General features: G+C 40.3%; 1 protein-coding gene across 3 annotated transcripts in view; it reads left to right on the forward strand.

Moving 5' to 3' along the window:
• The window catches only part of LOC133654309 (copine-8-like), a 92599-nt gene extending 70651 nt beyond the window's left edge, over positions 1–21948 (forward strand). For all 3 annotated transcript variants that reach the window (XM_062054606.1, XM_062054615.1, XM_062054624.1), the window contains 3 exons: positions 16127–16184; positions 16575–16648; positions 20452–21948. In XM_062054606.1, the coding sequence (XP_061910590.1) occupies positions 16127–16184; positions 16575–16648; positions 20452–20643 (324 nt within the window). In that variant the 3' untranslated portion in view covers positions 20644–21948. The remainder of the gene's footprint in view (positions 1–16126; positions 16185–16574; positions 16649–20451) is intronic.
• The last annotated feature ends 5841 nt before the right edge of the window (positions 21949–27789 follow it).

The raw sequence follows: 27789 nt of genomic DNA on the forward strand, positions 1-27789 counted from the left end.
GGGCTGTTTGGTGTAGTTTCTCGTCACACCTCCAGGAGCCACGTCTGCATTGAGGTACACCAGGGGTGTCAAACTTGTTTTCATGGAGGGCCACATCGCAGTCATGGCTGCCCTCAGAGGGCCGCTTGTAACAGTGAATGTAAGAATATAAAATTATAATCGCCTCATTATATTACTGGCTATGCATTTGGTTATTTGTACTTACAAATTGATGGATAACTTGCTTTGAAATCCTAAGTTAAGGTGACAAGCAGATATGTAAGTATCTATTGTTATTTTTACAAACTATCATATGGTATATAATAATTAGGGGTGCTAAAAAATGTTTTTTAATCACATTCGAATCCCGATTTTTTTTAGTAATTTTCAAAAATATTTTTTTTTTTTTTTTTTTTTTTTGACGAATTAATTACTTAAAAAAAAAAAAAGTGAATGTAAGAATATAAAATTATAATCGCCTCATTATATTACTGGCTATGCATTTGGTTATTTGTACTTACAAATTGATGGATAACTTGCTTTGAAATCCTAAGTTAAGGTGACAAGCAGATATGTAAGTATCTATTGTTATTTTTACAAACTATCATATGGTATATAATAATTAGGGGTGCTAAAAAATGTTTTTTAATCACATTCGAATCCCGATTTTTTTTAGTAATTTTCAAAAATATTATTTTTATTTTTATTTTTTTTTGACGAATTAATTACTTAAAAAAAAAAAAAGTTTAGGCCATCTCTATGCTTACTTGGTGCACATATGTGTCATACGTCAGCAACCAAAAGGAGGTTTTGTAACCATTAAGCTGCTTTGCTAAAGTGTTGTTATTCAGTGGTCTTGTGGTTAGAGTGTCCGCCCTGAGATCGGTAGGTCGTGAGTTCAAAGCCCGGTCGAGTTATACCAAAGACTATACAAATGGGACCCATTACCTCCCTGCTTGGCACTCAGCATCAAGGGTTGGAATTGGGGGTTAAAGCACCAAAAATGATTCCCGAGTGCAGCCACTTCCCAGGGGGGTGGAACAAGGGGATGGGTCAAATGCAGAGGATAATTTCACCAAACCTAGTGTGTGTGAGACTATCAGTGGTACTTTAACTTTGAACTTTATTATATCAAATATTACATTGCAAAAATCAGTTTGAATCGAGAATCGTGTTGAATCGAATATCGATTATAAATCAAATCCTCACCCCAAGAATTAGAATCGAATGGCGAGGTGCCCAAAGATTCACACCAATAACAATTGAATATTTGTATATATATTAAAGCTTAAAACATATGAAATTTCATGTACATTTTTTTCTGTCAAAATGGAAACAATGAAAACATTTACTAAGAAAGATGACGTATCCACCTTATCCCCAGGCTTTCGCAGGCCACATTAAATGATGTGGCCCCAGGGACTTTGACACGTGTGAGGTACACCATTGGAATGAAGTCACTTCAGTGTAAATCCAAGCCTCATTAGCAGCAATTCCTCTCAATTGAACGCTGCCTCTCCGTGTCAAACTTTGTACGTGCCTCTAAAAGGTGAGGTTGCTTTCGAAAACTCGGGGAAAATGCACCACATTGACATTGAATTTTAGCATAGGGTTGTACGGTATAGGGGTATTGGTATAGTACGAATGAATCATATTCTGTACTATACCGCCTCTGAAAAGTACCCCGTCATCGTCACTTTGTGTCATTGCTGGTTTATAAGCAGAGGAGCATGTTAGACAATCCAGCCCCAGGCGGCAGTGTTTTAGCTACTTCTAAATCACTAATCCTCGTTTTCATGGCGACAAATAAAGTAAGTTTCTTACAAGTATCATCCCTGCAGGACGAGAAATAGCTAAACATTCTTCACTACACACCATAGCTCTCCGGCGTCAACATGTAAACAATCGCCATTGGTGGATCTACACCTAAAATCCACTGTAATGATAACAAGTATTGGAGCGTATCTTGTCGATACTACTATGATTACGTCGATATTTTTTGGCATCCCAACATATTCTTTCGTTTTTTTATTTATTCATATTATGTTTATAAACTCTGGAAATACGTCCTTGGACACATGAGTACTTTGTATATGACCAATGTATGATCCTGTAATGACTTGGTATCGGATCAATACCCAAATTTGCGGTATCATCCAAAACTAATGTAAAGTATCCAAACAACAGAAGAATAAGTGATTATTACATTTTAACAGAAGTGTAGATAGAACATGTTAAAAGAGAAAGCAAGCAGATATTAACAGTAAATGAACAAGTAGATTAATAATTCATTTTCTACCACTTGTCCTTCATAATTTTGACAATATAATAGAATGATAAATGACACAATATGTTACTGCATATGTCAGCAGATTAAATTAGGAGCCTTTGTTTCCTTACTTACTACTAAAAGACAAGTTGTCTTGTATGTTCACTATTTTATTTAAGGCCAAACTTGCAATAACAAACATTTGTTTAATGTACCCTAAGATGCTTTGTTCAAATAAAGCCAATCATGCAATTTTTTGTGGTGCCCTTTATTTAGAAAAGTATCTAAATAATTTTGGTATCGGGGCAACACTAATTCAGCATGTTTGGTATTTACATAAACAAGACTTTCGGCCCCTTTAGAGGATCTTTATGCTTCCCCCCTCCGCAAACATTTTGTGTCCCTCTATCTTTCAATGGAATGCTGGCTTTTTTCCTTTCTCCTCATTTGTTTTCTTCCTCTGAGCACCTCCTCCCCGCCTCCTCCACAGCCCGCCGCAGGCTCAGAACACCCAGCAGACTGGATTTAAAGGGAATTTGCGACTGTTAGTCAACACATTAGAACAGCCACACCTTCCTTTTAAGATCTTGCCTGCTGCTCTTTCTCACAGCCGCTACGGTCTCGACTGCCAACTGACGCTTGCCGCTTCCGCCGCTTCCACCTTCACTTGCAGCGGCTCTTGAGCGAGGTTATAAGATGATTTGCACATGCAAAGAAGTCGCACAGCTCTGTTTGAGTCTGTCACTAACCTCCATGTGAGCGTGTGGTGAAAGACGGGGTTTTTAAGTGGCATCATGATCCACACACGACTGATGCGTCAGTCACTCATCGCCCCCTCTGGCCCCTTTGAGGCCTCGCCACGGACGAGCGAGACTCCCTCGCCCACACATGCAAAGACGTCTGCTGTCTCTTTCCATCTCGTCCCCTCTCCAGGATCAAAACCTGATCCCTCCACATGTCACCCCCCTTTCCCTGTAGTCACAAATCCTTCACAGCCTTTGATTTATTTCACCTCTCATCTTCCTTATTATCCTCTTTTGTGCTCCATGCCTCCGCGTGTGCTAAAAACACTTTTGCATTGGAAGTGGGATTTTCTTGGCCAAGACTTCAAGGGATAATTGATGATGAGCAAGTGTGTCTGCTATAAACAGAAAGCCACTTGGCAGCTTGAAAACGACTTGAAATGTGTTGAATTCAATAATGTTTCTGTGACATTGCAGGAATGTTGAGATTGTTTTCATGAACCCATAGGGATGATGTTTGATAAGAAATTATCAATTCTCTTATCGAATCCAGATAAGTTGTTGTATATGGAAAAAAACACACAATATTTGGTTAAACAAAAGCTCACTTTTATTTTATAAGAAAAAAATAAAATAAAATAAAATAAATAAATATTGACTGTTGTTACCCAAAGTATATTAAGTGGGGGTTTTCAGAAAAACAAATATATAGAATAACACAAAAACAACCTGTCTCTGTGATCACTATAGGTGTATAAATAATACTATAGTGTTAAATAAAATCAGTCCCTTGGGCACAAAACTGAAAATAATACAGCTCTCCAAAAAAAGGAATTCTGCTGCTATTGGAACATCCTTCTGGGGTCCATCAGTGTTGCCTCCTCCAGGAATGACTGCACGTCCTTGTCCTGGAGGGAAAATGAGGGACAGACACAGCATATAATTAGGGGGGAAATTAGCTGAATGTAAGACTAGGGTGTCTGTTATTAAGTCTTTAGCATTAGTATGTGGAATTAAATGATGGAATGGATTAAGTAATGAAGTTAAACATTGTACTGATATGATCCACTTTAAGAAGTTGTTCAAATTAATAGTGCTTACAAAGTACAAAGAAGAATTATGAGAAATACTGTCAACCTAATTAAAAATAAGATATTCTACATGTCAGTATATTAATAATGACTGAATTAATTAATTACATATTACAAAACTGTTGTATATACTAATTCACAGATGTTATTTTATTATAAAAAGGTCAGTAAATGATGTATATATTTGTAAATGCTCTGAAGTGGGAAAGGGGTAGGATTAAATTAGCTTTACTTTTTCCTACTCCTTTTCGGACATGATGTAAAGTGAAATGATATGAAACTGTGATGTGTTATGCTGTAAGTGTGTTCATGCACGAAATAAACTAAAGAAAGAAAGAAAGCACTAGTTTATTAGACAGACCTGCAAACTCTGGAGTGGTGTAGGCTACAAGATACCGTTAACGTTATCAGACACATACAAAAAGGCTAACGTTAACGTTACCGTTAGCTACTGACTATGCTTAGGTAACGTTAATCTAGCTAACATTACTGCAGTCCTGGTTGACATAAGAGGTAACCTTATTTTAGCCTAAAGGCTACGAGTGAGCAGATATGGAAATTAACCGGCAACAGTTACCGTTAGTTACTCACCAGCACTCGCACTAGAATTGGCGCTGCAGCTTGAAGCAGAGGAAGAGGGGCGTCCTTCGTCATCTCTGTCGCTGCTTCTCCACGACACCTTTCTCGAACGTTCAGGTTATGTACGGCCTGAACATGTTTCATCAGGCTTGTTGTGCTTCCCCCCTTACATGAGAGCGAAGCCTGGCAATAATTGCAGATAGCCATTGCTTGCCTTGAGGCGTTTTTTCCGGCTGCTTCTTTTTTATTTTTTTATTTTTTCAAACCTTTATTTATACATTTCCATTACAAACAGACGAGAAACAAAAACGGTACAGAACAGTACAAAAACAGTACGAAACAGCACCAGAGGGTTGTAAAGTCAAAGTAACTAAAATAGAATACAAAAAAGTATATATATAATAAACCTTGTTGCTGCTTCTGTATCTGCCGCCTAATGACTGAGCTACGTCATTTTCTGGGACGTGCCACAGGGCGCAGCCTTCCCGGTAAGGTCAATTCAGGTGTACTGGAGAGGAGGCTATGCCGGATAGTCGAACTTCGGATTCAGGAGGAACAGTGTGGTTTTCGTCCTGGTCGTGGAACTGTGGACCAGCTCTATACTCTCGGCAGGGTCCTTGAGGGTGCATGGGAGTTTGCCCAACCAGTCTACATGTGCTTTGTGGACTTGGAGAAGGCATTTGACCGTGTGGGGAGTGCTCAGAGAGTATGGGGTAACGGACTGTCTTATTGTGGCGGTTCGCTCCCTGTATAATCAGTGTCAGAGCTTGGTCCGCATTGCCGGCAGTAAGTCGAACCCGTTTCCAGTGAGGGTTGAACTCCACCAAGGCTGCACTTTGTCACCGATTCTGTTCATAACCTCTATGGACAGAATTTCTAGGCGCAGTCAGGGCGTTGATGGTATCTGGTTTGGTGGCTGCAGGATTAGGTCTCTGCTATTTGCAGATGATGTGGTCCTGATGGCTCCATCTGGCCAAGATCTTCAGCTCTCACTGGATTAGTTCGCAGCCAAGTGTGAAGCGACTTGGATGGGAATCAGCACCTCCAAGTCCGAGTCCATGGTTCTTGCCCGGAAAAGGATGGAGTGCCATCTCCGGGTTGGGGAGGAGATCTTGCCCCAAGTGGAGGAGTTCAAGTACCTCGGAGTCTTGTTCACGAGTGAGGGAAGATTGGATCGTGAGATCGACAGGCGGATCGGTGCGGCGTCTTCAGTAATGCGGACGCTGTATCGATCCGTTGTGGTGAAGAAGGAGCTGAGCCGGAAGGCAAAGCTCTCAATTTACTGGTCGATCTACGTTCCCATCCTCACCTATGGTTATGAGCTTTGAGTCATGACCGAAAGGACAAGATCATGGGTACAAGCGGCCGAAATGAGTTTCCTCCGCCGGGTGGCGGGGCTCACCCTTAGAGATAGGGTGAGAAGCTCGGTCATCCGGGGGGAGCTCAAAGTAAAGCCGCTGCTCCTCCACATCGAGAGGAGCCAGATGAGGTGGTTCGGGCATCTGGTCAGGATGCCACCCGAACGCCTCCCTAGGGAGGTGTTTCGGGCATGTCCGACCGGTAGGAGGCTACGGGGAAGACCCAGGACACGTTGGGAAGACTATGTCTCCCGGCTGGCCTGGGAACGCCTCGGGATCCCCCGGGAGGAGCTGGACGAAGTGGCTGGGGAGAGGGAAGTCTGGGCTTCCCTGCTTAGGCTGCTGCCCCCTTGACCCGACCTCGGGTAAGCGGAAGAAGATGAATGGATGCCACAGGGCAATTCCTGTGAGACCCAAGGATTCGAATAAAGAACCAACTCTTTTTCTTTACTATAGTGGCCTCGATAACGGGAACCTGTTCTCAAAAAGGGATTAGAGTCCATGGAATCGGTTCTTTTCTTATCGAACAACCGGGAGAACCGGTTTCGAACATCATCCCTATGAACCCATCGATGAATTGAATGAAACACCTCTCATTACATTCTTGCTTAGAGGGGAACGGCACTTTTTTTTTTTTGCCTATCGTTCACAATCATTATGAGAGACAAGAGCACACATGTCAATTTTTTTTAGGGGTGGGGGGGTTAAAGATGATAAAAAACACTTGGATGCGGCTAGTGGGGGTCAACGTTGTGGCCTTCAAAGCCTCTAAAACAACTTCAAAACCCTCCATCAACAATTTATATACACTCTGCAAGTATATATATAATGTAGTAACAGACATCTTCATAACAATTTGTAATATGTACAATATACACACCTCAAGTATATACTGTATATAATGTAGTAATAGACACCTTCATAACAATATGTAATATGTACAATAAACACACTGCATGTATATATATAATATAGTAACAGACATTTGTATAACAACATGTAATATGTACAATATACACACTGCTGGTATATATTGAATGTAATAACAGACACCTTCATAACAATATGTAACATGTACAATATACACACTAGAAGTATATATATAATGTAGTAACAGACACCTTCATAACAATATGTAATATGTACAAGCACACTGCAAGAATATGTATAATGTAGTAACAGACACCTTCATAAAAATATGTAATATGTACAATATGCACACTGCAAGTATATGTATAATGTAGTAACAGACACCTTCATAACAATATGTAACAGTTTACTGAGAAATTTGTGAAACTGAAACATTACAAAAAGTGTCATTGTAAGTTAATAACACTAACACAGACACTTGTAAACATGTTAGCATATTAGCTAATGCTAACGACGTTAGCTTGATTACATTACGATAGCACGTAAAAATATGCATGAAAACATTATCAAATATGTGACAGTTTAGTGAATATGAATTGTTTTGGTTATATTGTAAAACTTACAAACGTTGATTGGAGTGATGAATGAAGAAACCATACGAGTAGATTGACGACTAGTAGACATCCGGTTCAAGGCACGGAACAGAAGGATATGCTGTCGGCTTTCAACCCGCAGCACCGGCAGTGAGTGAACTCGTCCAAAAGATGGCGCCATAGCGTAAACAATAACACACATTTTCAGTCTCTGTGTCGGTTTTACTACTATGTATGTTTGTTATATACAAAACTTTATGGCCGTTGGCAAAGAAAAATCTGTAGATTAGCCGCACTTTTGTATAAACCACAGGGTTCAAAGCTTGGGGGGGCTCATAGTCTGCAAAATACGGTAACTAATGTTGCAATGCAAGGAAGGTTTTCTATAGTCCGACAACTGCAAGAGAAATGTAACAATGGGGAAAAGCTCACATCTGGTTATCCTTCCAGAAGTGTGCCTTCTTGCACCCGCATACGACATTTGCAGTGAAGACACACATCCGCTGTGAGTTGCTGCAAAAAAAAGAGTGCTTTCTTTGTTGTTTCATTATACTGGAGCTCGCCTGTCAGGAGGATGATAAAATTAGGGCATGGTATACTGCCAGGTTATTTTTGGTTCTAATGTCACAGGCTACACACACACACACACACACACACACACACACACACACACACACACTGAGATAAGTGTGTGTGGGTGTGACAGAAGTGTTGAACAATGATTATCACATTGATATGCTGTGGTTTTGTTGGTGTGTTGTGAAAGGAGAAATTGGCTATAGTAACTACACAAATGTCATTGGACAAAATGGCAGCAGGTATAAGAGCACTAACAACAATGTTAAAATTTAGGGATGTAACGGTATCAAGATCTCACGGTACGATATTATCATGGTATATGTCCAAATAAAAATAAAAAACTTAAAAATGTTATAGTGGGTAAAATGAAGTGGCAGGAATGTTTAGGATTAGAGATGTCCGATAATATCGGCCTGCCGATATCGGCCGATAAATGTAAAATCGGAAATTATCGGTATGGTTTTTTTTGTTTTTATTAAATCAACATAAAAAACACAAGATACACTTAAAATTAGTACACCAACCCAAAAAACCTCCCTCCCCCTTTTACACTCATTCACACTCATTCACACAAAAGGGTTGTTTTTTCTGTTATTAATATTTTTGGTTCCTACATTATATATCAATATATAACAATACAGTCTGCAAGGGATACGCACATGATTGTGCGTGCTGCTGGTCCACTAATAGTACTAACCTTAACAGTTAATTTTACTCATTTTCATTAATTACTAGTTTCTATGTAACTGTTTTTATATTGTTTTACTTTCTTTTTTATTCAAGAAAATGTTTTATTTTTTTTATTTTTTTTTAAAAAGGACCTTACCTTCACCACACCTGGTTGTCCAAATTAGGCATAATAATGTGTTAATTCCGGTATCGGTTGATATCGGTATCGGTAATTAAGAGTTGGACAATATCGGAATATCGGATATCGGCAAAAAGCCATTATCGGACATCCCTATTTAGGATAAACGCACTTATTGTAATTGAAAACAAACTTACTGCTAAAATGTATTATTACATTACAATGTATTTATATTTATTACTAAAAACATGATTTTTCAAGAGCAATGAATTGTGCAGGGACATCCAGTTTCAAGCATATTTTTTTTTTTAAACTTACAGTTGCATGTCTTTAAAGCCACAATGTAAACATCCAGTGTAAAAAAAAAATAATATTCACTTAAGTGTCTTTTAACTTTGACTTTCTGAGAAGCAGTGTCCTCCACAGTGTCACGATGGGGGGGTCGCAGCTTGCTGCGGGGTCGTTCTCCCAGGAATGCAGACGAACCACTCCGGACATGACGTGTAGGTAAAAACATGATATATTTCTCAAACTACCAAAGGAGTACCAACAAAACGGAACACAAGGCGAAGGCACAACGTGTTGATCGCACTTGGAGCTAATGCTACTTCTTAGCATGGACTAGAGACAAACAATACTCAGGTAACTGTGGCATGAAACAAAAAAGACTTACGTAGCATGGCATGAATCAAACACTTAGCATAAACTAGATACAAGGCAAAACTCACGTAGACAGGTTGCATGAAGCAAACAATGACGCCAGGCCGACTGACTGTCAAAGGCAAACTTAAATAATGCCTCTGATTAGTGCTCGGGTAGCAGGTGAGCGGCCGAACACTAATCAAAGACAGGTGAACATAATTAGCAACAGGTGCGTGAGTCCAAGACATGAAACAGGTGACACTAATGGTTGTCAAGGTAACAAACAAACAAGGAAGTGCAACCAGGAACTATGGAGTCTTTAAACAGAAAATAACATAAAACATGATCCAAACCACAGTTCACGACACACAATGGACTTGTTTAAATCAGTCTGGAAAAGTTACCGAACAGTTACACTTTTAATCATGTAAATACTTCACAAATTGATGTTTGGCTTGCTTGCTTTCCTCATATTTCCCACGCTGAACATTTATTTCCCACGCTGAACATTTTTTTTGGTGATTTCCCTCCGTGCGGTGCGACATGACCGTCTGGCTCTGTTCCAAACGAAAAGTTTTGCAAAACACAGACTTTCTTACCTCCGCCAAAGAGGTTAGGTTTTCCCCAGGGTTTGTTTCTGTTTTTGTTAGCAACATAACTCAAACAGTTATGGATTGATTTTGAAGAAATATTGCTTTCATCGCCTACAGACACTTCACTTTCTACTTATGGCGTCGCACCTCGTTGCCCCGCACTGCGCAGAGGATTCTGGGAGATGTAGTTTGATGTCAGACCCGGCCAAAAAATAACACCGAGATTTTGTTTGATACCGTCGGACGTCACGGTATTAATGTGAAGACTTTGAAATTGGCATCTACAAAACCGTTACACCCCTATTATCATTCAATAAAAGCATGTTTCCATCCACTTTCTATCCATCCGTTCTCCAGGGTTTTCAGGGTTTTTGTCCCACCTTACCTGACGCTGGGTGGTCAGACGGAATTTTCCACTTAAATCCACCGACATGTACACCAAAACTATTGCATGGATTGTTTTGTCATTCTGTGTTAAAACTAGGACTGTCAAGTGATTACTCGCTTGCATAAATGAAATTTGCTGAAGAAAAGACCCCAATATTTGTAGACAAATGCAATTTTATTGTGAGAAAGTCATCCAAGAATGTTCTTGAGCATTGTACTTATGTCATTTATTTAACAGTTTTATCTAAAGTTCTTTCAGACTTTATTTTCGAGTAAAATTTGCCACCGAGTCTGAGTCTCCTCATTCATTTTTCCACTGACATATGCATTGATTTAAACACTGACCGTATAGCGGCTAAGGTAAAAGAGTTTGTAGGGTCAAAATAAATTGCATGATTAATCCAAGTGTGTTCATGATTAATGCGATCATTTTGTGTGTTTAATCACGAGTTAACTCATTAAAGCCCTCCTTAAGAACTTTCCAGTTGTGGTTGATTTCGGCGCCAGTTGACCAAGGCAGTAGTGTTTTGCCTGAAGAAGACCACATTTCCCATGAGGACTAGTGCATAAAGCGTCACACTGACACGATGTCTGCTGTAATATTGGCACACATATTAGGTCTCTAATGGCTATGCTGATGTTAAATAGCAGACACTATCAAGAAATAATCTTGGATTGTGCTATAAACATGATGCTATTACCAAGAATGTATCGGGGCGGATGTAAGTCCGAAGCAAAGAAAGACTGGCGGGAGAGTTTTTTTTTGAAGGAAATAGTGTGTAACTATCACGCTAGTGGCTATTTATTGCTACCGCGCAAATTTCCAATAGCTAACATTGGCATTAGTATTTTGATTCGAGCATTAAAATTCACTTATTAGTTTAGCAGGAACAGAGCCAGGGCAGCATCGGTCTGAAATCCCTCGTCTTTGAGCTCACGCCAGCGAGTGAAAGCCGAAGCAATGTTGATCCTTGACTGTCCTTTTATCCGGGTAAGCTCTGTTTTTCTTTTTTTTGTCTCCTCAGGCAAAACTTTTCGTTTCTTTGGTTGTTTTGGAGCTTCGGCCATGATAATAGCAGTGATTGCACTTAGGCATTCTTCTTCTTCTTTTAGTTTTCTGGCGCATCGACTTCTGTCTTTAACAAATGGGGAAAGGGGAAGTGACGTTTGCCGTAAAGCAAGTCAGCGCATTTGTAGTTTTTTGTGTGGCAGGAACCAGGTCGAACCAGGCACATGGCAAAGTCGGATTTTATTAGTGATAATCCCGACTTCTTTCCTGGCTTGTGCAGTCGTTTACGCGAGGTGGGCGTGTCCCGAGGTTGGATGGGAGAAAAAGTGAAACGTGCGTAACTTCAAGCACGTAGACATAAATTTAGGCGCAAAAGGGAGGATATGGTTGAATACAGTTGGGGTGCATGCCACTTTGATGTCAAAAACATATGCAGTCAACTTTCTAAAGTTGAATGCAAGTCATTCTCTGACACTGGTTGGCTTAAATATTGTTTTCATTTCAAAACAATGTAATGTAAAAACTGTCAGCATCAAAAAATCTTTAATTGACATTTTAATGGGCTGTTTGCAACATTTACACAAATGCCTAGAGGGCGCTAACTTTCCATTGTTTTGTTTGTTTGCGCGTTAGCTTTGGGTGTTGTTAGCTAATGATCGCGATTTGGATAGTTAGCGTTAGCTGTCGTTGAATGTGTATTCTATCATAACAAAAACACGATTGCAAATTGTTCGTCACTTCTCTTCGACTTGCTTTTTTATGTGTGCACGCGCTCCCGTAAACACCAGTCATTTTATTCGGGCCGGTAAAATGTTTATGCCATAAACCATTTATTTTTGAAAAATATAGACACATTTAAAACAAATGTTAAACCAGTAATAGTAACTAACATAAGCTGGCCAATGGTGTTCTTGTTATACAAACCCCAAAACCAGTGAAGTTGGCACGTTGTGTAAAATGGTAAATAAAAACAGAATACAATGATTTGCAAATCCTTTTCAACTTATATTCAATTGAATAGACTGCAAAGACAAGATATTTAACGTTCGAACTGAAAAACTTGGTTATTTTTTGCAAATATTAGCTCATTTGGAATTTGATGCTAGCATCATGTTTCAAAAAAGCTGGCACAAGTGGCAAAAAAGACTGAGAAAGTTGAGCTTGCTCATCAAACACTTTTTTTGGAACATCCCACAGTTGAACAGGCTCATTGGGAACAGGTGGGTGCCATGATTGGGTATAAAAGCAGCTTCCATGAAATGCTCAGTCATTCACAAACAAGGATGGGGCGAGGGTCACCACTTTGTCAACAAATGAGTGAGCAAATTGTCCAACAGTGAGCTATTGGAAGGAATTTAGGGATTTCACCATCTACGGTCCGTAATATCATCAAAAGGTTCAGAGAATCTGGAGAAATCACTGCACGTAAGCAACGATATTACGGACCTTCGATTCCTCAGGTGGTACTGCATCAATTTAATATAAATTGAAAAGGATTTGCAAATCATTGTATTCTGTTTTTATTTCCGAATTACACAATGTGCCAACTTCACTGGTTTTGGATTTTGTATTCGCTTTGAAAAATGTAACTGAGGACGTTGCAAACAGCCCCATTTAACATCTACTTGCCATACAAGCAAATCGCTATACAGTATAGAATGTTAAATGAAATTAAATTAAATAAAACAAAGCACACTTTGAATACATCTGCCAGGCGTAAGCTGCGTTGTTTTTTTTTATTGTATTTTATTTTATTTTTTTATTATTATTTGTAATTATCTATTTTTTAAATAAAAAAATTAGGATATGTGAATATATTTATTCAAAACAGGAACAATGCACAAAAAACACCTGTAGTCCCTGGGCAAGTAAGACAGCGACTGATAACAATATGACTAGAGTGTTGAATAAAAGTGATATGATCTGAAATGTTTTTTTAACAACAGACAGAGTAAACTAGCAAATGCAGAGAACAAGAGCTCCAAATTACGAAATACACAATCGAATTTAATGAAAAGCACATCTTATTCTTATCACACATATTAATAATCAGGATTATTTATATACACACTCACACGTAAACAATAAAATATAAGTTACCTTTTTAAGGGCTATGAAATTGTATACTTTCTGATGCCATCCATCCATCCATTTTCTTCCGCTTATCCGAGGTCGGGTCGCGGGGGCAGCAGCCTAAGCAGAGAAGCCCAGACTTCCCTCTCCCCAGCCACTTCGTCCAGCTCCTCCCGGTGGATCCCAAAGCGTTCCCAGGCCAGCCGGGAGACATAGTCTTCCCAACGTGTCCTGGGTCTTCCCCGTGGCCTCCTGCCGGTCGGACGTGCTCTAAACACCTCCCTAGGGAGGCGTTCGGGTGGCATCCTGAGCAGATGCCCGAACCACCTCATCTGGCTCCTCTCAATGTGGAGGAGCAGCGGCTTTACTCTGAGTTCCTCCCGGATGACAGAGCTTCTATCTCTAAGGGAGAGCCCCGCCACCCGGGGGAGAAAACTCATTTTGGCCGCTTGTACCCGTGATCTTGTCCTTTCGGTCATAACCCAAAGCTCATTGATCATACAGGGAGCGGACCGCCACAATCAGACAGTCCGATACCCCATACTCTCTGAGCACTCCCCACAGGACTTCCCGCGGGACACGGTCGAATGCCTTCTCCAAGTCCACAAAGCACATGTAGACTGGTTGGGCAAACTCCCATGCGCTTTCTGATGCTTACTATTTAATTTGTGTTTATTTGTTGAACTTTTATTTTGGATTATGGAATGTGGCTTGGGAGTGGCTGGATGGAGGATGGATGCTGTATTTTCTGAACTTGGCTCCTCCTCCATCTCCCTCTTCTCCCAGCTCACAAAAAGCTTCACGCGCAACATTTTTATCGCAATTTTTTTTTCCGAAAGTCTCTCTGCGTGGACTCTGTCAGGAAAACAGCCTTAGCCTTAGCTTTAGCCTTGGCCCATTTTGACAACTTCTGCCACTTCTTTGTATCTCCTCCTGCTTGCTGATAACAAACATTTGTTGAGCAAAAGCCCATACCAGGGAGTAGGGTTGTACGGTATACTGGTACTAGTAAAGTACTGCGAAACTAATGAATCATAATCTGTACTATACCGCATGTAAAAAGGACCGGGTCTCTCTTTTTTTTAACGGGCATGACGGCGCGCCGGCGTCATGTCGTGACATTGCTGGTTTTACAAGCGGAGGAGCATGTTCGGCAACGCACAATCACGGAGTACTTACAAGCAGACAGAAAAAGGAGAATGGAGGCATTTTGGCTTGAAAACTAACGATAGAGGTGAAGCTATAACACTGAAACGCTGCTCAGAAAGCGGTGCTTTGAGACATGGCTAGCTAGCTAGCAGCTAACGTCTATCGGCAGTGTTTTAGCTACTTCTAAATCACTAATCCTCGCCACCATGGCCACAAATAAAGTAAGTTTCTTACAAGTATCATCCCTGCAGGATGAGAAGTAGCTAAACATGCTTCACTACACACCATAGGAGGATACAATAACTCACCGCTAACAACAAGCTAGCGCTCCTGAATGTAAACAAACGCCATGGGTGGATCTACACCTGACATCCACTGTAATAATACCAAGTACAAGAGTGTATCTAGTCGATACTACTATGATTACATCGATATTTCTAATAATCACAAAATCATTTTTCGTTTTTTTTAAATTCATATGTTTATAAACTCAGGAATTACGTTTCAGGACACATGAGGACTTAAATTATGACCAATGTATGATCCTGTAACTACTTGGTATCGGATCGATACCCAAATTTGTGGTTATATCCAAAACTTATGTAAAGTATCCAAACAACAGAAGAATAAGCGATTATTACATTTTAACAGAAGTGTAGATAGAACATGTTGAAACAGAAAGTAAGCAGATATTATCAGTAAATAAACAAGTAGATTAATAATCCATTTTTACAGCTTGTCCTTTATAATGTTGACAAAATAATAGAACGAGAAATGACACAGTTTTTTACTGCATACGTAACAAGTGAAAGAAAGTTTCATCTACGAAAGAAGAAGCTGTAGTAGCGTGCACACACATACTACATCAGGATTACTTACTACTAAAAGACAAGTTGTCTAGTATGTTCACTATTTTATTTAAGGACAAAATTGTTCTTGGATTGCAATAAGAAACATATGTTTAATGTACCGTAAGATTTTTTGTTAAAATAAAGCCAATATTGCCAATATTGTCCCTTTTATTTAGACAAGTATCGAAATACATTTTGGTACCGGGACTAAAATATTGGTATCAGGACAACCCTACAAGGGAGTATTCAACAGACAGCAAATTGAATTCCCAACATAAAACAAGTGGAACGGGGAATGTTTCCACTGCTGCATCTTACTTTCTCACCTTGCTTGTCTGATTCCATGTACTTTTTTTTGTGCTTTTCTGTCCAAGTCCTGTGGGACTTAAAGGTCATTGGGCGAGTTAAAGAGCGATACGGAGCATTAGTGGGGCTCTATCGTGCACAGTTGAGCATGTAACTGCGCCGTTGTGGCAATGACACTAACACTGGAAAGGTCTCAAGGTGTACACGTGCACATGTTTTTAATTGCTCTACTCTGATTGGTCCGCAGGGCGCCAAGCTTCCAATGTCCATTATCATCGTCGGAGTGGGTCAGGCGGAATTTGACGGTATGCTGACTTTCTTTGCTGCAGTGATAAACATTCATCACCCTTGTAATTGTATGCAGCAGAATTGTCGCTATGCAGAAATGGCAGAAACTGCGGGGGTTTGACTTGTTTTTGGACTTTTATCATGCCTGTTTAACTGATAAACATACCGCATGAGGTAGTAATTCACATTTGTAATTACAACTCATTATTGCCTGGTTGTACAATGGCTTCCAGTAATTACTGGGTCTGCAGTCTTTCGAGGGACAGACTGTGGATGGCAGATGCTATAATAAGAACTTGTTCATTAAGGCCGCCGAGCAGAGGCGGTCTCACGTCATCGCCCCTTTTGTGATGTCGACGAGGTAATAACGCCTGGCTTTGCTCTTTGGCTCTCATGTGTCTCCCCAGCTATGGTAGAGTTGGACGGCGACGACATCAGGGTCTCCTCCCGAGGGAAACTGGCCGAGAGAGACATTGTCCAGGTAACGGCTCGTGATGCTCAGTCCAGCTTTGGGCCAAGGGTAATTCTGAAGGTCACAATGTTCAGCTAAGGGAAATATGTATTGTCGCATAATTGTTTCTCAATAGTTTGTGTGCATGTTTGTCTCCTTTATATTGGACCAAAAATACAAAAAAAAATCTGTCTGGAGCCGCAAAAAATTAAAAGACTTATATAAGTGTTATAATGAAAGCAACACATGATGTAAGTGTCTATATTAGCTATATTAGCCTACTATCAAAATGACTTTAAAAGTCTTATATAAGTGTTATAATGAAGGCAACACATGATGTATGTGTCTATATTAGCTATATTAGCCTACTATCAAATTGACTTTAAAAGTCTTATATACCGTATTTTCCGCACCATAAGGCGCCCCGTGTTATTAGCCGCACGTTCAATGAACGGCATATTTCAAAACTTTGTTTACCTAATAGCCGCCCCATGCTATTAGCCGCACCTACGCTACGCTAAAGGGAATGTCAACAAAACAGTCAGATAGGTCAGTCAAACTTTAATAATATATTACAAACCAGCGTTCTAACAATTCTGTTCACTCCCAAAATGTAATGTGCAAATGTGCAATCACAAAAATAGTAACACTCAAAATAGTGCAGAGCAATAGCAACATCAATAACTCAACGTTGCTCGTACGTTAGTGTCACACAACACACAAAATAAACATTTAAAGCTCACTTTCTGAAGTTATTACTCATCCACAAATCCATCAAATTATTCTTCTTCGGTGTGCTTCACTTGTTTTTTGGCACCATCTGTGAAGTGGACGCGCATGCAGTCAAAGATCAACAGGGACGTAGCTGCGTGAAAAAAGTCACCCGGTGTCTTCGCTCATCTTTTCTTCATCCATCCATCCCTTCGAGTTAGCTTTTATGATGACGCCGGCTGGAAAGTTCTCTTTTGGCAAGGTCTTCCTTTTGAATATCACCGTGGGTGAAAGTTTCTGGCCGTTAGCATGGCAAGCTAGCTAGCTCACGGTGAAGGACGACTTCTCATTGCCTGTGGTGCGAATATTCACCGTACGTGTTCCCGTTGTATCCACAGTGCGGTTCACATGAATATCAAAAGTCAGTGGAACCTTGTACGCGTGTCTCTTAGTAGGAGACATTTTGTGGTCTTTACAGAAACACACAAATGAAATGAAACGTAATATCCGTGCGCTTCTTCTTCTACGGGGGCGGGTGCTCACCTTGGCGGTTGCTTACAGTAGAAGAAGAAGTGCTTCCTCTTCTATGGAGCGGTTGCTTACCGTAGAAGAAGAAGCGCTTCCTCTTCTACGGGGAAAAAAGATGGCGGCTGTTTACCGTAGTTGCGAGACCTAAACTTTATGAAAATAAATATTAATATTAATCCATATATAAGGCGCACCGGGTTATTAGCCGCACTGTCAGCTTTTGAGAAAAATTTTGGTTTTTAGGTGCGGCTTATGGTGCGGAAAATACGGTAAGTGTTATAATGAAAGTAACACATGATGTAAGTGTCTATATTAGCTATATTAGCTTACTATCTAAGGCTGACGTAAATCTTCCTTGACAGAAATGTTGTATTCTAGTTTTTATTCTACACATTTTTGCAACATTGGAAATCATTATTAAAATGGAGACTTGTCACAGGATGAGATAACTTCTGGAAATTACTGGCTCAGAATGACCAAAAGTATAGATGTGTGTGTCTAAGTTTTTAGAAACGGCAGGCTGTCTTCTAATTGATTTATTACAATCTTTGCAAGCTGGGTAACATTTGCTGTGGTCTGGAACAACATAGCACACAACTATGAGAAATGCAGCCAATATTACATATAGATAATGTGTCGTGAGACATGCAAATATAAATCAAACACACAGAGGACAAAAGTAAAGGAAATTAAATAAGCTCAAATATACCTACAAATGAGGCATAATGATGCAATATGTACATACAGCTAGCCTAAATAACATGTTAGCATTGATTAGCTTGCAGTCATGGATTGACCAAATATGCCTGATAAACACTCCAACAAATCAATAAAATCAACAAAGCTCACCTTTGTGCTTTCACGCACAGCATAAAACGTTTGGTGGACAAAATGAGAAAAAGAAGGAGTGGCATAAAACACGTCTTTCTGTGGTGGCGTTGTGAGAAATGTGTACATTTAAACAAACTACAGTGAGTTGTAGGACAAAACAGTGCTTGCCAAATACTCTCATCAGTGAAGCATGTATAACATAAACAGTGGGGTTTCTAACAATTAGGAAGGTTTGTGTCATGTTTGTTCTCCTACAGAAAATATTAAAACACAAAATATATTTTTTTCTTCGTCTTTTTCCATTTTCACACATCTCTAAAAGAGGTCCAGGGAGCCACTAGGGCGGCACTAAAGAGCCGCATGCGGCTCTAGAGCCGCGGATTGCTGACCCCCGTGCTAAGGGAAATATGTATTGCTGCGAAATTGTTTCACAATGTTTTGTGTCCTTTTACCATAGATTCAAGCACACACATAATTGAGTGTTGTTTCAGTGGAACCTCGATTTGCTAACTTAATTGGTTCTGGAACGTGGTTTGAAAACCAAAACATTCGTATACAAATTAGTTTTGCATGACGTACAAACACAGCCACACTATACAACAGTACAAATAATCACAGTCAGCATTAATAAAAGACAACAAGCAGTTGTTTATAAATCACTTTTTTGTTATCTGCGAAATAACAATAGGTAGTGTATATTACGATACATTTAAACATTTAAAAAAAGATGCTGAAAGTTAACCACCATTACCGTACTTTCCGGGCTCTAGAGCGCACCGGTATTCTAGCCGCACCCACAAAATTTTGGAGAAAATAAATATGTTTACACATATTATAAGGCACAAATATATACCAATACGAAATGTTTATTAACATACCTTAATTGTTTCAAAGCGGTGTTTGTAACACGGCAGTAAAACGGGTGTTCAAACAAAACAGAAGTATGGACCACATTGGAAACAAGCCTTTTGGCTCTTTGTGCCATCCATTTGCCTTTTTAAAGCATTACATGGATTAAATTCTTTAAGATGTCAATAACTTCTCAATCAATAAAAAAAAAGTCATAGTCATGGACCCCCTAGCTGCGCAAGCTAGCCCTCCGTTCGTATACAAGTGATGTTTGCATGACTTACAATCACAGCCACACTATACTGCTGTTAGTTACGACAGTACAAATAATCACAGTCAGTCTTAATAAAATACAATAAGCTGTTTTTCAACACCCGTTTTGGTGGAAAAAAAATTTTTAAGAAATGTAAGATTTAAATTGCTTTTTTGTTATCAATGAAATAGCAACAGGTATATTGCAATCAATTTTAACATTTCAACTAAGATGCTCAAAATTTACCACCATTACCATTTTTTCCATACCGGTATACAAGCAATCTTGCCTTACTTCATAATTCCACCAAATAAGCTGTTTGGAATTTGCCCAATTCATGGCGTTTTTCCCAAGTGTGGTCAAGTCCGCCATTGTAGCACCTATTTTTTTGTCTGGCACATGCATGCTTTGCCATACCCATAAATCAGCTGCACTGTTTTATAAGCCGCCGGTTTCAAAGCGTCCGAAAAAATAGGCTAGTTAAAAATGACCATCAGAACTCCTAACGTGCCTCCTTTTAGACACTTTCTCTGAGTGTGTGTCGCTCAGAACCCCCTATAATTATAAATTAAAAGAAGGATTATTTTATTTAAATCAAAACACGCAAATTACATGACTGCATTGTTTTGTTTTTATTACTATCCCTTCTCCTCCTCCTCAGTTTGTTCCCTTCAGAGACTACATGGACCGGACAGGTAACCACGTGTTGAGCATGGCCCGCCTAGCGAAAGATGTGCTGGCCGAGATCCCGGACCAGTTAATTTCTTACATGAAGAGCCGGGGAATTAAACCCAACCCCGCCCCGCCTCCTTACACGCCCCCCGGACACACACACCACCACACACACATCTGACAGCGTGTCTTCATCAGGTTACTTTCTCTTGTTGAGAGGCTGCAAACTTTCCAGGACCCGACGGCAAAAGCCCTTTTTTTTTCTTTTTTTTAATCAAAACTGCGGCGTAGACTGTTTCGCATCTCAAACAGGCAGCAGGTTATTTTTTGGGGGGGAAACAAAGATCTTATTGTGGTTGAAACTCGTGCCTGTCTGTGGTCGTTTCTCGAAAAGGTTTCAGGTGAACTTTGACCTGAAGCTCTGCCCTGTCAGTCATCAGTGTGGCCAAATACGCTGATCTTTTCAGGCACTTTTTCCCGTCTGGAACAAGTTTTTATATCTGGAGATGATCTCCATATTTACGGGGCAAAAATTCACAGTTTTAGTTCTGGAAACATCAGTCAGGTATTTCACGCCATCAGTTTCTAAGAGCACTCCCCATATTTGATTCTCAAGTATTTTTCAGAGTGGCATGGGTATTTAATAAGACTGTTTAAAAAGCATCAACTATTTTTCTTTGATTGCATATAAAAACAATAGTTGCCCATTTCAACTTCACAGATGACTATATTTTATCAAAATCTAATTTACTTAAACTAGTCAAACATATTAAGGTATTTATATTGTTTTTACAGTTTTCTTTCAAAATCCCGCAATTTTTATGCCAATTGTATGACTTATTTCTGGAAACGTTCCATTGGAAGTTTGGCTTGGGAAATATTGAAAGTTGGACACCTTCCATGGGTATTAATCAGACTGGTTTACGTTTTAATTGTTTTTATTTCAGTCCCTCCGGTATTTTGCTGCCTTTTTTGCCTGAATTTGCAGCAGATTTTTCAGAAAGTTATTGCAAAAATTGAGGCTTCTTCAATTGAAATTTGTTGTCGACCTTGTCGTGATGCTCAGAGTCGCATGACAGCTATAATTTGGTGTGTTCCAAAGATGCAGAAAGCCGAGGAGACAATGTGCAGGTAAAAGGTGTGTATTGGCTTTAGGGTAGGGGTATCCAAACTATGGCCCGCCGGCGTCTTTAATTTGGAATAAGGAATCTGGCTTTCAATTAATTTTAAAAGTCCATTTATATGCTGCTGTTTTGTCATAATCTTGTGGGTAATTCAGGCTCATGACCAATTATCATGCTTCATCTACTCATTGTTGTACTTGAAAGACTTGATCAAATACACAGTAATGAAAACACAGTTGTTCTACTAACTGTACTGTGCTTGCTGCTTACTAAAAAAAAAACAACACTTACATTTCACTATTTGAGTAGCCTTTGTTCTGCCATTTGCGTACTGGCGAGCGATCTCTGAATCCGGGAACATATCCTTTACGGATTTGTTGTAGACATCCGCAAATGAGAACGGGATGTTGCTTCCAGCTATCAGCATAGCCATTTTTGTCTCGGCATATGATACACCATCGGGTCTCCATTTAGCGAGGTGGCCCATAATACTGGGCTGGGATCGGTGCTGCGTTACCGCCGCTTTGTGCTTCGCTGACCGTTCATGACTGAGTATATCTGTTCGGCCACCGTGTTCAATGGAGAAGTCTGTTCTACAAAATTTACAGGCAGCATACCTCTTCCCCTTCGAACTGTCCTGGATAAACTGAAATTCTTGTTTCCATTTGTTTTGGAACTTACAAGCGTATTTCTTCATTTTACTCGCCGTCGGCGTCGCCATGGCTGTATCTTCCTCGTTCTTCTGCTTCGTCTCCTTGTTGTGTGTGCAGTTGTGCACTCTCTAAAAGCCGTAGATGTTATAACGTGATTGGGCAGGCACGCTGTTTATATCGTGGGAAAGCGGGAGTGAAAAGAGGCTGTCCTCACTCAGGTCCGCATGGAGCTGGAGGGGGCGTGGCCTCCAGCTCCGGCTGAAAATCGGGAGATTTTCAGGAGAATATTTGTCCCGGGAGGTTTTCGGGAGAGGCGCTGAATTTCGGGAGTCTCCCGGAAAATTTGTGAGGGTTGTCAAGTATGGAGCCAGCAAGGCCTTCTCTGCTAGCCTAACATAACCAGAAATCATGATCATAATTAAAGATAGAATTATTTTTTTATTTACTTTCCCTAAATATCTAAAATGATTCATATTCTCTTCATGTCATGTTATGCTCTTTCCTTTGCTGTTGTTTTTAGGTTATAGAGTTTTTATCCAATCAGAATTCAGCTAGCTTATGTTGCCATGCTCTACCAAATCTGCTCAGGGCCTTCAGAATCAACAATGCGACCGTCCGTGCACTGCAAGTGAACGGGACATAGATTCGATAGACAATTGCGATAGCCAATCAGATCAAGAGTTGTTGTCAGTAAGGCCTTCTAAATGGCCTCACGTTGAACGTGACATTTACGCATCCTGTGATTGGATACTCACTTGGACTGTTAGCGGATTAATTTGAGAACACATAGAGTTTATACACAGTTGCGATAGCCAATCAGATCACAAGTTGTTGACAGTAGCCTCTCTAGGTAGCCTGATGGTAATGAGACTGTGATTGGATGCTCACTTGTCATTCGAAAGTGAGTATCCAATCACAAGTTGCAACTTAGCAGGAAGTGTTGACCCACAAATAAGGACAAAACGTTGATTAGGTGGCAGATATATATCGTGATGTTATGAGCTAGGTAACATAAGAACTCCATTACCCAGCATGCCACAGTAGTGAAGCGCATTCGCAGTAGCCCCGCTTAGGTTGTTGAATGCTGGCAGCTGGACATTATTGACGAGCACACTGTGGAGTAAACTTTAAGAACTCAGCCAACACGCCTCGTCTGCATCTTGTATGATTAGACTAGACAACACATATATTTGCAAGGCCATTTTCAAGAAGGATATTTAAAGAGAATCTACATCTTGTGAGACGATGTCGGCCAACCCCGGAAGCTCGAATGGGTCCTACAAATTGTGAGTTCAAATATTTTATTTCTTTATTTTTTCACATTTAATATGTTTTTTGCAATTTTAATTTTGACAATACCACATAAGATATGTTGTAATTGCTGATGCAGGTTTATTGAATTTTAAATGCGCCAGAAAATAACCCGTTTTGTACACTGTTGAGGTGGTTCAATGCGCAGTGGTGCGCAAATGTGTTTCTGTATAGTATTTCTCCAGCAATGATGGTGATATAAATGATGGTATTTTGAGAGGTAATCATTGAAGTCGGACATCACTGACGGCCTAGGTGGGAACCGTAAGGCCCGCCACTGGAAAAATGCAATCCATATTTGGCGCAATTTAACTGCTTGATATTTCTGATTGATTACAAATCTTTAAGGAAATGGTCACGGAAGTCCAACTTTCACATACTTCTATATCCAATTATATTAACCATGTATGTATATAGATATAATTTAAAACTTTCTCACGCTTATATTCCCCATTCACTACTCTATATGTTTTCATGATAATAAACTTTGATTTTCGCACCTTGCCAGTTCGAGTAACTCTGAGTGATTGATGGAATTAACCAATCCCAGACCATAAGCCATCAATCCACTTTGCTTACATTTGACCAACCAAGGAAGACATGACACAATTTAAACCAATCAGAAACAATGTCTTTGCGTCACACCTCAGCTGTACATTGTTTCCGATCATTTTAAATTGCTCGGTGTCTTCTGTGGTCGGTTGGTAGGCACACCTCAGGTAGGCAAACATTGTTTTACACGCTTACAAATCTGGATGCGCTGGCTTAAATCATACACGGCAGAAGTGTCGCAAAAGTCACGTGTAAGTATACAGCCTATCGAGGGTTATTTCTGATCAGGGACAGACAGACAACTTAAAACACGCGTACGCAGATCTAAAACACACCTATGCGGATCTACAAAACCCAAAACCGGTGAAGTTGGCACGTTGTGTAAATCGTAAATAAAAACAGAATACAATGATTTGCAAATCCTTTTCAACTTACATTCAATTGAATCGACTGCAAAGACAAGATATTGTTTGAACTGGTAAACCTTTTTATTTTTTGCAAATATTAGCTCATTTGGAATTTGGTGCCTGCAAGATGTTTCAAAAAATCTGGCACAAGTGGCAAAAAAGTCAAAGAAAGTTTAGGAATGCTCATCAAACACTTATTTGGAACATCCCACAGGTGAACAGGCTAATTGGGAACAGGTGGGTGCCATGATTGGGTATAAAAGCAGCTTCCATGAAATGCTCAGTTATTCACAAACAAGGATGGGGCGAGCAAATTGTTTAAAAACAACATTTCTCAACCAACTATTGCAAGGAATATAGGGATTTCACCATCTACGGTCCGTAATATCATCAAAAGGTTCAGAGAATCTGGAGAAATCACTGCACGTAAGCGGCAATGCCTGTGACATTCAGGCGGTACTGCATCAAAAAGTGACACTACAGTCAGTAACTACAGTTGGTCGCTACATCTGTAAGTGCAAGTTAAAATTCTCCTATGCAAAGCCATTTATCAACAACACCCAGAAACGCTGCCGGCTTCGCTGGGCCTGAGCTCATCTAAGATGGACTGATGCAAAGTGGAAAAGTCTTCTGTGGTTTGACGAGTCCACATTTCAAATTGTTTTTGGAAACTGTGGATGTCGTGTCATCCGGACCAAAGAGGAAAAGAACCATCCGGATTGTTAAAAGCGCAAAGTTCAAAAGCCAGCATCTGTGATGGTATGGGGGTGTATTAGTGCCCAAGGCATAGGTAACTTACACATCTGTGAAGGCACCATTAATGCTAAAAAGTACATACAGGTTTTGGAGCCACATATGTTGCCATCCAAGCATCGTCTTTTTCATGGACACCCCTGCTTATTTCAGCAAGACAATGCCAAGCCACATTCTGCACGTGTTACAACGGCGTGGCTTCGTAGTAAAAGAGTGCGGGAAGTAGACTGGCCTGCCTGTAGTCCAGACCTGTCTCCTATTGAAAATGTGTGGCGCATTATGAAGAGTAAAATACGACAACGGAGACTGTTGAACAACTTAAGCCGTACATCAAGCAAAAATGGAAAATAATTCCACCTGAAAAGCTTCAAAAATTGGTCTTCTCAGTTCCCAAACGTTTACTGAGTGCTGTTAAAAGGAAAGTCCATGTAACACAGTGGTAAAAATGCCCCTATGCCAACTTGTTTGCAATGTGTTGCTGCCATTAAATTCTAAGTTAATTATTATTTGCAAAAAAAATAACGTTTCTCAGTTCGAACGTTAAGTATCTTGTCTTTGCAGTCTATTCCATTGGATCAATCAATCAATCAATCAATGTTTATTTATATAGCCCTAAATCACAAAAGTCTCAAAGGGCTGCACAAGCCACAACGACATCCTCGGCACAGAGCCCACACAAGGGACATCGATGTGAATGACTATGAGAAACCTTGGAGAGGACCGCATACGTGGGTAACCCCCCCTCTAAGTACAGTCCCTAGTGGATCCATATAACAGTGAGAGTCCAGTCCATAGTGGGGCCAGCAGGAGACCATCCCGTGCAGAGACAGGTCAGTAGCGCAGAGACAGGTCAGTAGCGCAGAGACGTCCCCAACCGATGCACAGGCAAGCGGTCCACCCCGGGTCCCAACTCTGGACAGCCAGCACCTCATCCATGGTCACCGGAACCGGAATAACCCGGCGAGGGGGCAAAGGAGAAAAGAAAACGGCAGATCAACTGGTCTAAAAAAGGGGGGTCTATTTAAAGGCTAGAGTATACAAATGAGTTTTAAGATGGGACTTAAATGTTTCTACTGAGGTAGCATCTCTAACTTTTACCGGGAGGGCATTCCATAGTACTGGAGCCCGAACAGAAAACGCTCTGTAGCCCGCAGACTTTTTTTGGGCTCTGGGAATCACTAATAAGCCGGAGTTCTTTGAACGCAGATTTCTTGCCGGGACATATGGTACAATACAATCGTAAGATAGGCTGGAGCTAGACCGTGTAGTATTTTATACGTAAGTAGTAAAACCTTAAAGTCACATCTTAAGTGCACAGGAAGCCAGTGCAGGTGAGCCAGTATAGGCGTAACATGATGAAACTTTCTTGTTCTTGTCAAGAGTCTAGCAGCCGCATTTTCTACCAACTGTAATCTTTTAATGCTAGACATAGGGAGACCCGAAAATAATACGTTACAGTAATCGAGACGAGACGTAACGAACGCATGAATAATGATCTCAGCATCGCTAGTGGACAAAATGGAACGAATTTTAGCGATATTACGGAGATGAAAGAAGGCCGTTTTAGTAACACTCTTAATGTGTGACTCAAACGAGAGAGTTGGGTCGAAAATAATACCTAGATTCTTTACAGAGTCGCCTTGTGTAATTGTTTGGTTGTCAAATGGTAAGGTGGTATTATTAAATAGGTGTCGGTGTTGAGCAGGACCGATAATCAGCATTTCCGTTTTCTTAGCGTTGAGTTGCAGAAAGTTAGCGGACATCCATTGTTTGATTTCATTAAGACACGCCTCCAGCTGACTACAATCCGGCGTGTTGGTCAGCTTTAGGGGCATGTAGAGTTGGGTGTCATCAGCATAACAGTGAAAGCTAACACCGTATTTGCGTATGATGTCACCTAGCGGCAGCATGTAAATACTAAAGAGTGCAGGGCCAAGAACCGAACCCTGGGGAACTCCGCACGTTACCTTAACATAGTCCGATGTCACATTGTTATGGGAGACACACTGCATCCTGTGAGTAAGATAAGAGTTAAACCAAGACAAGGCTAAGTCTGACATACCAATACGTGTTTTGATACGCTCTAATAAAATATTATGATCGACGGTATCGAAAGCAGCGCTAAGATCAAGAAGCAGCAACATAGATGACGCATCAGAATCCATAGTTAGCAATAGATCATTAGTCATTTTTGCAAGGGCTGTCTCCGTAGAGTGATCTGCCCTGAAACCGGATTGAAAAGGTTCACAGAGATTGTTAGACGCTAAGTGTTCATTTAGCTGCTGTGCAACAATTTTTTCGAGGATTTTTGAGATAAACGGAAGGTGGGACACCGGTCGGTAGTTTACCATGAGGTCAGGATCGAGGTTAGGTCTTTTGAGTAGAGGATGAATAACCGCTTTTTTGAATGCTAGGGGAACAGTGCCAGAGGAAAGTGATAAGTTTATAATATTTAGCACTGATGGACCTAATAATACAAAAAGCTCCTTGATAAGTTTCCCAGGAAATGGGTCAAGTAAACATGTTG

This window comes from Entelurus aequoreus, linkage group LG01, assembly GCF_033978785.1.
Source record: "Entelurus aequoreus isolate RoL-2023_Sb linkage group LG01, RoL_Eaeq_v1.1, whole genome shotgun sequence".
Classification (NCBI taxonomy): Eukaryota; Metazoa; Chordata; class Actinopteri; order Syngnathiformes; family Syngnathidae; genus Entelurus; species Entelurus aequoreus.